The sequence below is a fragment of the Nuphar pumila genome, chromosome 15, assembly GCF_984573655.1.
Source record: "Nuphar pumila chromosome 15, dmNupPumi1.hap1.1, whole genome shotgun sequence".
Taxonomy (NCBI): Eukaryota; Viridiplantae; Streptophyta; class Magnoliopsida; order Nymphaeales; family Nymphaeaceae; genus Nuphar; species Nuphar pumila.
This window is the reverse complement of record NC_143263.1, coordinates 9,178,708-9,190,440: the sequence shown is the minus strand read 5'-3', so window position 1 is coordinate 9,190,440 and position 11,733 is coordinate 9,178,708. Positions and strand designations below refer to the sequence as shown.

The window sequence follows — 11,733 nt, the reverse complement described above, 5'->3', positions numbered from 1 at the left end:
TTTCTATATGTTATATTCTTACAAGCTTACACGAGCCAAACTAAGCTGAGTATCTCTTGTTCTTGCTCGGCTCATTTCTCAGCTCTACCTTCGACGGTACCCCATCAGTGGTTGCTTTGACCTGATCTGCACTCCTTTTTGTAAAATTTATAGATGTGTCTGTCATTACTTATTTACTAAAACTATGTTTAGCAAGAATTTCATAATTTTAATTAATCAAGTCTTTAGTGTAATATAAACGATTGTTTTTTTTGTTGATCTAAAATATATTTAATCATAAAAATATTTAAATTAATACATGTTTTTACTAAATAAAATATATATGGGTTTAGATTAGGCAAATGATACATGCAAGTATGTTTTTTCAATGAGTCTGGGATGGTCTAAAAGCCGCACATTTAGCTCTCTCTCTCTCTCTCTCTCTCTCTCTCTCTCTCTCTCTCTCTCTCTCTCTCTCTCTCTCTCTCTATATATATATATATATATATATATATATATAACATATGCTAACCACATCTGGATGGTTAGATCTAACCTTAGGGATGTGTTTAACACAGATTATTTACTATGTTAGAAAGTTTTATAATGTCTATTATAGATGTGTTTAGCACATACTATTTACTATGTTAGAAAGTTTTAGCATGTCTATATCACAAGGTTCAGTTTTTAGATGGTGAAAAATCAACGGCCCACACTTCATGAAAATAAAGATGGTTTAGAAATTATATAAAATATTATATTTTAATTAACTTTAAAGCATGAAAATATAATAGAACATGTTAAATATCATTCAAAGGTTAAATTTTTCTTTCAGTACCATCATAGAATCACCATATATATAGGTGCTTCTACAGTGGTACTGTACACACTCTATCTAAGTTCCAAATGCAAAATCTAACCTTTATAATATGTTTACCTTATTATATTTACTATTTCATGTTAAAATTGACTGAAACATGATGTTTTACATCATTTCTAAACCACCCTTGTTTTCATGAATTGTGAGTCGATGATTTCTCACCACTTAAAAATAAATTCTTACTGTGTATTAGACATGATAAAACCTTATAATATAGTAAATAAACTATGATAAACATATCTGTACGATCAAATCTACCATTTGAGAGCTGGATCCATGAAAAAAAGAGTATGTACTACCGTATGGTATCGTGGTACAAGACCACCATATATATTTTTTCTATATATATCCTACAAATGTGCTTGTGCTAAATGAAACATGCTAGATGTGTTTTTCGGCCTTTTTGGTGTATTTTTTACAGTTTTGACACCATAAATGTGTTGGGTACGGTTGATTTACTTTGAATTCATACTAGATCATGTGTTTTAGATGAAAAAAATTGATATTTGGAGTCTTGAAAATTTACAAAGATTTTGAACGGTTGAATTTTAGAACCTTATAAAAACCCGTCCCAATAAAATCAAGTACATACATCACATATGTACAGTCAGAATTTAAAATAAGAAGAAAAAAGCCTGAAAACCCCATTTAACATGTTTAGTTTAGTGTTGGTAACTTGGTATATATATATGAATGGGTAACACTGAAAACTGATCAAATACTTTTCTGAAAACCTTGTTCTTGAATCTTGACGTAGCTTTTGGTCACGTTTGATGCCCTGATGCATGCCGCCCAAACAACTAGGTGGCCTTTTGTTTAGAATGCGTAAGTCGCACCCTTGGATGCTTTTTTCTTTTTTTTTTTTGATATTTACACGGAGAAACCACCCACAGGATTAAAGACTTAGTCACTCTGGATCTGCCTGTTTTACTTATGATCATTGTCCTGGTAGCGTAAAACTCCATGGGTTTACTTTACCCCTTACCCCCAGTGGTGAAGCCACATTGAGGTCGGGGTGGGCACGTGCCCACCTTAACCCAAAAACTCCTTAATAAGGGGGTTCAGATCAGGTGTGAGCCCTGACCCAATGAAAGAAGGATCACGGTGGCAGTAAACTTCTTTTTGTAACAAGGGGGGAGGTGGATCAATAATTACAGTGTAAAAACACCATCCGCCGCATCCAATGTTTGTTGAAAATCACCATTCCGAGCTTGATTTTCGTTCAAATCACGCTGAGAACGGCACATCAAACGTACCCTTATATGCCCCTCCCTCACCCAACTCTCTCTCTCTCAACCCAAAAAATCCCCTCAATGGAGGGGTTTGCTAAATGAGCCGAACTTGGCTCGTTAAGGCTACACCCTTGCCCTTTGCGAGCCAATCAAGAGCTGGCTCATCTTATAAAAAGTGTTTTTTAAGTATTTTTTAAAGCTTGATAACATATAAAATATATGTATAATACATATAAATGTGTGTTTAATCCATGTACAAAACATATAGAATATCATTATATGTATAAAATATATAATATATGTATAAAAATATAATATAAATGTATATATATATATAATATGTAAAATGACATACACGACTCAAGCCAATCGAGCTTGCCATGTTTGTGCTTGGCTCATTTACCTAAATGCATATTATAGCCTGACCTATACGAATCTAATAGCTTGGCTCGTTGAGCTCAATTTTTGATTTGAGCCCAGCCAAATGGAAAGTTGTTCATCTCATTCCCCTGTCATGGAGTTTGTGCCCACCCTAGTTTAGATTCCTGGCTCTGCCCCTGCTTGCCCCAAGGAGTCGCCACACATAGTAAATGCACAAAAATAAAAAATGTATCCTCTATTAAGGTTCACACTTCTCCTTATGAGGAAGAATTTTCTATCATCAGCATCTTTTTTAAGGGCATGTTTGGAAGGACGAAAAATTCTTACAGGAAAATAATTTTTTGCTTATGGGAAGTTTTGATATGCTAACTTTTCGAAATAAAAATATTTCACTTGTTTGTGTAGAATGAGAAAAACAAAATGAAAAACGTGAGAAAATGAGAGAGAGAGAGGGGGGGGGGGTAATCAAACTTCAAGCAAGTCAAACTTTTTGGCCATGTCTAACTAAGTAGAATATAAGAACTAGAAATATGGGTATTTCCAATACTTTTTTTACAAATTCAACCATGTGGATGGGATTCGCATGGTGAATTTGCTAGGAATAGACCATTGGATAGTGTATTTTTGGTGAAAAAATATAATTTTTGAATGCTTGAATATGTATGAAGATTATGAACCATTGATTTGAAAGCCTTAAAAAATTCTTGTTTATGCATCAAAATAGGAAGATTCAAGAGCATGTAGATCACATCCTTATGGTCAGATTCAAGAGAAAAAAATTCATAAAAATCGCTGTTCACACATTAGCTATCATATTTCCAGTTCTCGCATTCTAGTGACTAGTGTAAATTTTATAGTCCCAAAGCAAATCAAATTTAAGGACCCCAACTTCTCAAACTCTCCGATGACCCTCATCGGATTTCAAAGCACATAAGGTCTAACACTTGATTATAAGGGATACAACAAGAAATTCACGAGCATACAGTAAGACAATAGCCAAATAGAATAAAGAACATGTTATCGCATGTTAGAAAAACTTCAACAAATTTCCAAACAACACAAGAGGTGTGCAACAGATTTTTTACTCAAAAATGACCTAAATAGGTTGATTCTTGAGCATCAGAAACCACCGAAAAGTTCAGAACAATCAGATTATGCATCTGACCCAAAAAAAACTCGCAATCCACAAAACGACCAAAGTAACAAAAACTTTCACGGAAGATGAAGCAAGAACCACAACACGCAGATGCAAGATCCTAGAGAAGCATTTCCTCGTGATTATCGTCTACTCCAAGTCACTTTCCAGCCACCGTCCGGCAAAAAATCAGAGAGAAGTTTAAGGATAAGGGGTCCTTTTAATGAGATGTTTTATGGGTGAATGGTTGCCCTAATGCAAAAATTTCTTCCATCCCTATAAAAAATCGTACTTTTTAGAAAAAAAATTCTTTTAAAAAACTTTCTCTCATTTGGAATGGTTGGAAAATATGTACTATTTTCTTTCTTACTTTCACTTTTCCTACTTTTTCTCACTTACAAACGTGCCCTAAGGGAAAGTGGCTTGCCTTGAATTGGGGTGTCAAAATCGCCCCCCTTAGATGTGCATTTTGAAAGGTTCAGATCTCAAACATGAAGGAGGTTTCCGGATTTCAAATGAGGATACGAGACCAGACCCTCCCCATTCTATTCTCAAATCCAAGGATCTCTCCCTATTATAAGAAGGATTTCAGATCCTTTTTTGAAAGGATCTTGCCGTATTTCCCTTGATCCGAAATCCTTCGTTTGAATAGCATTGGATCCGGGCATGCACCCCATGCCACATCAGCAGCTGCCCATGCCATGTCAAACCTCAGATCTGTGATCCAAGCTTTCAAATAAACCCTTAGCTGCACCAGAATCCAAATGCGAAGGAAATGAGAAAACTAATTTCCTCAAATTAAGGACAGAAGCACACTTAAGATACAACGGTACAAACCTGTTTGGCCTCAATCAAACAAGAGAAGCAAAATTTCTCTACAACACTTTTCACATGACAAACAATAGATAAAAGAACTCAACCAACACTGCAAATCTATATGATTACAAAAAACTGGCAGCAGAGCAAGCACAGCAGACTCAAACATATCGCTTACACTCTCAACCCTCTCAGAAGCCACTGGAAGGGATGCTGCTTGTTCTAAGCTCTGCAGGGGGACCATTGCTGGTTTTACTCACAACTCCCTTGCCGAAGTAGCCGGCAATCACAGAAAAACCATCATTAGAATTCCTAACTTGCTGGAAAAATTTGTCATGGTCTTTGGCGTTTTCTTCCAAGCTTCTTTTCATCTCCAGCAAGCTTCGGTACTGAGGCATGCAGACAGGGCATTCTTTCTCATTGTCACCAAGGCATCGCTGATGAAATGAATGCATGCAAAGAAAATGTACTGCAGGAAGATCAAGAGTGAATGTGCATAAAGTGCATTTGCTCAGCTGGAAAATCCTCGCATTTGTCCTGAGGTCCTGTATTTCTTTCCGCATTGCTGATGTTTCTTCCTGCATCAACAAAGTAAATGAACAAAAACTGATATTCACATTAAGAACAACCAACCACTGACACACAAATACATGACAATGCTCAACAAGTACAAGCCTCAAGTTATATCTCTACCAGATAGTTAAATATACTGCACTTGGAAGTTTTAAATGAAAAGCTGCTAATAACAGATAAAGATGACCACACACAAATAAAATTATTAAAACTGTTTGAGAAAAATCAAGCAAAACTCTTCACAAACTTATAGCCAGCCTGCTCGTCCCATGCTGGTGTAGACCAGACACACTAAGGGGTCGTTTGTTTCATTCCCACCAATAAGAAAAGACCATGGGAAGGCCATCCCATCCCATGTGTGAAAAAATGCATATGTAGGTGGTGTATGGATTTACATAGCAAATGCATGGTCAACAAAATAAACTTATGATGACTGCAGACCCCACAAGAAAATAGAGTTGGCATGTTTGTTTCACCTGCATACGAAAATGGAGGGTTTCATATGTAAACCCCCATTTTCATGTGTAAATTGGGTGAAACAAATGACCCCCAAGGCATTTGGGGTGAGCTAAAGTGGGTTGACTAGGGCCATTAATTTAAAAGGCCTGGTTTTGGCCCGGTTTTTATTGGACTCAGGTATTAGGAATCGCCCACAGAGCACTCATTTTTGCCTACTAAGTAGGATAATGGTGACAAGTTGGGCCAAAACCCATTCCAAAACTATTTTCTTAAAAATGAAAATTTAAACTGTTTCCATAATATTTGTTTTTATTGGGTCAGCTGAGATTATAAACAGGTTGGGTTTTGGTAACGGACCTGGGATAAAGACCTAGCCCAAACTCTCTGCCCAAGATGGGCCAGGTTGACTTGGTCCACTGCAACACCTGACCCAGTGCTGACTCCTACTCATGATGGTTAAGACAGACTTGTTATGATGTTCCGAAGCAATTTCAAAAGCAGCCTGTTTGCTTGTTCTCTTTTTCTTGTTGTGTTGGCCACAAAGTATACAAATGGAACCTAACCACCCAACAGCCTAGATGTGTGTTCATACACACAAGAAAAATAAAGCATGCTGAAAATAATATATGATTAAATACAGTTACCTGGTACTTCTCAATAGATTTACGATCATTCTCAATAAGCTTAGATTCCTGTTCAAGCTTTTGTGCGATGTAATCCTTCACGACAGAGAGGGTAAGACATGGGTTACGGGATAAAGTCTGGAGAACAATAATTGGAGGTACTATGTCATCCCTTTCGATATATACCAAGACTTCTTTTACTTCTTTGGAGCAATCTTCACCAAGCTCACCAAAGTACTTTAACACATCTGCCCAAAGTGATGGATCTCCACCCTTGCTTGAATCCCCAAGTTTCTTGCAACAAGAGATCAATCCCTCGTGATCATGGGCCTGCATATAGCATGATATTACTTCTTTAAAAAGCTTCATCTTCTCATACAAAAATAGGCGCCCTTCTTTGAAACCATTCATCTCACATAGGACAACTGCGGGCTCCACATCATACAAAGGGTGTTCCAGGTTAGATGGCCATGCACTTTTAAGCAAGCTCAATCCTTTATCAAGCCTTTCAATACGGTTATTTTCTTTGTTTCTATCTTCAACCGAAACACCTGATTTCTCTTTGCCACCACTCTGTGGAAGACTAGTGGAGTCAACTAAGGCCCTGTCCTTCAGCTCAACACCAGATGCATCTTGTAGAATTGAAGGAAAATTCAAGTCATTTGATAGATACAGCTCCAACATGGTATTGTGGATTTCCACCTGGGCAGGTGAGTCATTCACCCTGCTGGTGTACTTCTCAAGAAAATTCATAAGAGATTGAGGTTGGTGAATAAAAATATTCACAAAATCATTAGGAGAAGGCAGCCTAAAGGGATATACTCCATTCAAGGTCCTCTTTTTCTCTTGTTCTCCTTCATCAGTACAAAGCCTCATAAGTATTTCAATAGTCTCAACTGGCTTATGCTCAACAAGAATCTTACCATATTCTTTCACTGTGACCTCAGCTTGGTTTAGATCAAGACCAGAAATATACAGAAGTGCTTCATCATACCTACCTAGGTCCTCGAGCAAAATCTTCAAATATAACTCATGTTTTCCAGACTTCTTTGCAACATACATTGCATGTTCATGGTACCCTGCTGCACGGCAAACTCTAATTGCAGTCTCCACATCAAACTTGTGCTCCCCAACACCATCATCACCTTTGATGAACTCATCCAGCTTTGCTACATCCTTTAGTTTTGTATAGCAATTTAGGAGAAGAGTTGTATGATCTTTAGAAGCAAGCCCTTTTTCATGTAAATTTTCCAAGTAATTAGTGAGGTTGTAAATCCGCTGGGCATCAAGAAACTTTTGTATGACATAAGAAGGCTCAAGTTGTCCAATGGTATGGATATACTGAGCCATGGCCTCGTCATAATCCTGTTTTGCATACAAGTGATCACCATACTTTCTTAGCACTTCAGCCATAGCGGCAGCATCTGCGTGCTGGCTCTGGACAAGATTAATTGCAACAGTGTAGAGATTCTTCTTGAAAAGCATATCCAGCTTACTTCCCATGTCCTTCTCGCCTATGCAAAGAGCAGTCTTGTCACTCATAATAAGAATTATGCAACCCCATTCACAGAGCATATGCGATACTTCTCCAACTACTATGCTATGAGCTATCAGATGATTTTTCAAATCATATATGTTGAAAGTATTCTTGACGCTTCTTTGGTCAGAAATAACAGACAAAAGATACCCTCGGAACCAGCCAAGGAATTTCTTCTCTCCTTCAAAAGCCCAGCAAGGACCACGACCATCCACTTCATAGAAGTATACAGCCTCAGGTCGACCAATTACTAGCTCCTAATAAAAATTAAGAAATGAGAAAGCAGATTAGTATAAAAGAAAAGTCATTTTAGGATCAACTACTGATTTTCATCTATGACGCAGGCTTTTACCTGCTGATCACTCATGGTAACACTATTGGCATGGCCTCCAGTCTGATCTAGTGTCTGGCACTTAGGTGGCTGATCTCGCAAATTAAACAGGCTCACTGAAGTAGGGGTCACAGCAAAGAGCTGAAGAGTTGACCCATCAACTCGATATGCTAGACCTGTAATAGGGGACTGATTCACATCTGATACAGTCTCCACCTGCAGCTTGAACCGCACAATACGCTCTCGTGCAATGTCACCTTTGATGCAGTAGATATAACCATTATCTAACCCTATAGAGATAAACAATATTGGAGGCGCTTCTTCAAGGACCAAAAAGGATGTGATCTGCAGAAGTGAAAAAAGAGTTTCAACACCTCCCAATTCAATTTTGCAATCTACATCTAACAGAGATCTGATTTCTGAAGTCATCAAGTTTTTTTTATCAATTACATCTATGTGTAGAGATCAATGAATACTCAAAACCATATAGCACCAGAAACTTCAAAGATTGAATACCTTTGCTTCAGGGAATTGGTTGGTGAAAATCCGCAATATCTGAATACAAAATGGACTTGTGGTGCTGGAACCCTCTTGCTGCATTTTATCAAGATCAAAAACCTTGAGGCACATAGATGATACCTGTGGCGTGGTTGTTTCATCTTCTCCCACGGTAAAGAGAGCATTACGTTGCTGTTTGTCAAAGAACAAATTATGATAAATGTCACTCCACTGTTTTTGAAATAAAATTTTGAAAAATTCTAATGGCATTGAAGGCACATAGTCCTGCATAGCTATTGCAGCGGTTTATGAGAAGTAGTACCTCAACTCATGGAGTTGTCAAAGACCAAGAACTATATCATAATATAAGTAGTTAAAAAATATCTAAACACAACATTTAGTTAGAATAAAAAGACGACCAATAATTACACGGGTTGCATAAGTTGATCAACAAGCACCCGAGCACAAGACCATGGAAGTTGTGTGCAGATCCAATACGTGTACTGAAATTTCATTAAACATGAAATCATAAGGGCACACTTGGATACCCACGGGGAGAATGTGTACGCATTTAACATGGATGCAAATACGTGAAACGGAATCCTTATTCCATCAAATTTTCAAAACTGAGCCACTATAGTTATTTCAACAGAAATACTTGTTTCCATCTCTGTAGGCGGCAACAAGGGTTCCTTGAAAGGCGAAGAAGGGTGAAGCTCCCATTGCCATGTAATTCTCATTCTCTTGATTTTGCAGGAATCCACATTAACAAGGATTCTGGTTTCTACTTTTATTGAGGTGTACCCAAGTGCAGCCTAAAGGTAAATATCACATATTCTAGGATTCAAATTCTCGCAAAAATAAATTATTCAATCCTGATTTGGATTAGATCTGTTGTGCCAACAAAAACAACCAATTAGTTGATCTTGCATAATACCACAGCACACAAATATAACCATGGAACTGCCATGTTAAACCATCTGGATGTCATAAAAGTTAGGAAGTTGTGTGCAATATACAGAAGGAAGATACCCTAAAAGTTGCTCACAAGTGCATCATTTCAACTTCTGGTTGCATACTCTTGGATTTCAGTGACATCTCAGTTCCCTCCTTTCAAGAATCACATGCAGCCATTTTCAGTATTGCTTCTGCTAGTAAAACAAATGGGCATTGAATATGAAGCTAGATGGTAAAAGGTGGACCATCTTACCCAAGGGACTCAGGATGACATCATGTGATTCACAAAACAAAGATCATTTATTGAATCAAAGGCACATGATTCAGGTCAACTAATTTACACGTTACATCTCTTTCAACTTCAGACCATATTATTATTATTATTGGACAATTTTGGACAGCCCAAGCAGGGAAAGTACAATGAATTGCTTTCAACCCCCAAGGTGCATAGTTCTCTCTTTTACTCTTTCTTTCCTTGTTCTTATTTTGGTTTCTCGAGTATGAGATTTGAATTTTGAACCCAAGATTTACTGATCAGCACATGTCAAGAAGGTGAACAATAAAAGACAGTTTCTTACCAAGTAACTTGTTAAAAAATATATAGAGACAAGGGAGATTTTGTAGATAGTTTTCAATATGGAAGAAAGCCTATGATAGATCCCCACATCAACTATCTAGGTAAAAAGGATTGACAAAAATCTGACAAGTAAAAAGCTAGTGTAGGATGGACAAAGATGAGGACAAGCAAGTGTAGATTATGTCGCAAGCAGACAGATGTTTTATGAGACTCACATGAGACCAACAACTATCATATGATTCTGAATGTAAGAAGCAATAAGGAGACAGCGAATATCAGCAAGACATGACATTAAGATGCAAACGTATTGTTATAGAAAACAGAAGAACTAAAATTTGATAACAAGACAGGTTACTTACAGCACCAACTAAGGGGAAACGAACAGTGCCCTCTCCAACAGTTTTGGCATATGATTATGAACAAAGCCCGTTGTAATTTACTATAAAACTACGACGTGATACGAGTTGAAGGAGCCACAAAAACGGAAAACCAATGAAGACTTAGCGGAAGATGGTGGATTGCAGCATGCTATGAATTTTAGTTCTAAATTGGCAATGGTGATAGCAATGATCCTTCCGTCGAGATACCGCAAGCTTGCACGTACTAAATTGCTCAAACATACTGCACTGCGTAATGCCTATGTACAAGTCCAATTCTTCAATCAGACCAAAAGCACAAAAACATGGTTTTTCTTTCTCATCATCAATAGCTGGAACTCAGAACCCCCAACAAAGATGCCAAACACTCCACCCCAAAAATGCAAATTTCGTGGAATAAGTTTACAACCAGAAGATTGAATGGCATATTTTCCAATCTGCATCCTACCAACCCAACACAGGATCATTCTAAATCATTATCATAATTAACAACGTAATTACACTAAAATTTTGTTGTTGCAAAAAATGCAAAAAAAATTGTTGATTGCATTTTGTTGTTGTAATTATGATTGCAAAAAAAAAACCCACCAAAAACAACGTAATTACACTAAAATTTTGACTTCAACCGAAGAAAAAAACCCATCAAAAGGGGGTCGGTTCAATTAGTCAAAGCAATCAACAAATCGACGAAATCGATTCAATAAAGAAAAAAACGAGGAAGAAAAAGAAGGAAAAGGGGAAAACCTTGAGGTGTTGGAGGAAGAGAACGTTGGCGGCGTGGGCTCTGAAGCTGAAGGCGAGCTTGAAGCCGCGATCGAGGAGGTGGATCATCCCATCGTCGCAGCCGAGGGCGATCCGGCCGCGGCCGCCGGAACAGCACTGCAGCCTCCCCTCGACGTCGGAGGGGACGGCGCACCTGCTGGATTTCTCCTCGAAGAACTCGAACTTCCTCCACTGGTACATCCTCTCTCTCTCTCTCTCTCTGCCCCTCCGATTCTGGGTTTCTGAATTCTTATGGAAACAAACAGGGGAAAAGGAGAGAGAGAGAGAGAGAGAGAGAGTCACAAATATCGGCCACTTTTAAAATCTCCTGATTTTATCGCGAGATTAAAAAACGATATTATTCCCAAAAAAACGCGATATTTTAACAATATCGACCGTTTTGAAAAGTGAATAGTCTGCCTGAATTGGATTCTTCAAAAGCCGGCCTAATGGGTCGTTTATCGGAGCTTGATAAACAAATTCAGACTTGGCGTATGCCTGATGAGATCAAATGGCGTCAAAGATCGAGAGAATACATTGGCTCAAAAGTGGGAAGCAGAATAACAATTTTTTTCACCTTCATGCCTCACATAAGAGGCGTTTGAACCGGATCCCT

At 37.9% G+C, this 11,733-nt stretch overlaps 1 protein-coding gene across 1 annotated transcript; it reads right to left on the bottom strand.

The window, feature by feature from the left end:
- Positions 1-4,405: 4,405 nt before the first annotated feature.
- Positions 4,406-11,383, bottom strand: LOC149814404 (vacuolar protein-sorting-associated protein 11 homolog). Its single transcript, XM_089988274.1, has 5 exons — positions 11,100-11,383; positions 8,463-8,636; positions 7,968-8,291; positions 6,100-7,872; positions 4,406-5,001 (listed from the first exon to the last, which is right to left on the bottom strand). The coding sequence occupies exons 1-5, from the start codon at positions 11,316-11,318 to the stop codon at positions 4,615-4,617; spliced, it is 2,877 nt and encodes a 958-aa protein (XP_089844400.1). The 5' UTR covers positions 11,319-11,383; the 3' UTR covers positions 4,406-4,614.
- Positions 11,384-11,733: the final 350 nt, after the last annotated feature.

Coding starts and splice junctions, on each gene's coding strand:
- LOC149814404 (XM_089988274.1), bottom strand. CDS start 11,318: ATGTACCAGTGGAGGAAGTTCGAGTTCTTCGAGGAGAAATCCAGCAGG. Junction 7,873..7,967: donor TTACCATGAGTGATCAGCAG/GTAAAAGCCTGC, acceptor AATTTTTATTAG/GAGCTAGTAATTGGTCGACC. Junction 5,002..6,099: donor AATCTATTGAGAAGTACCAG/GTAACTGTATTT, acceptor TTGTTGATGCAG/GAAGAAACATCAGCAATGCG.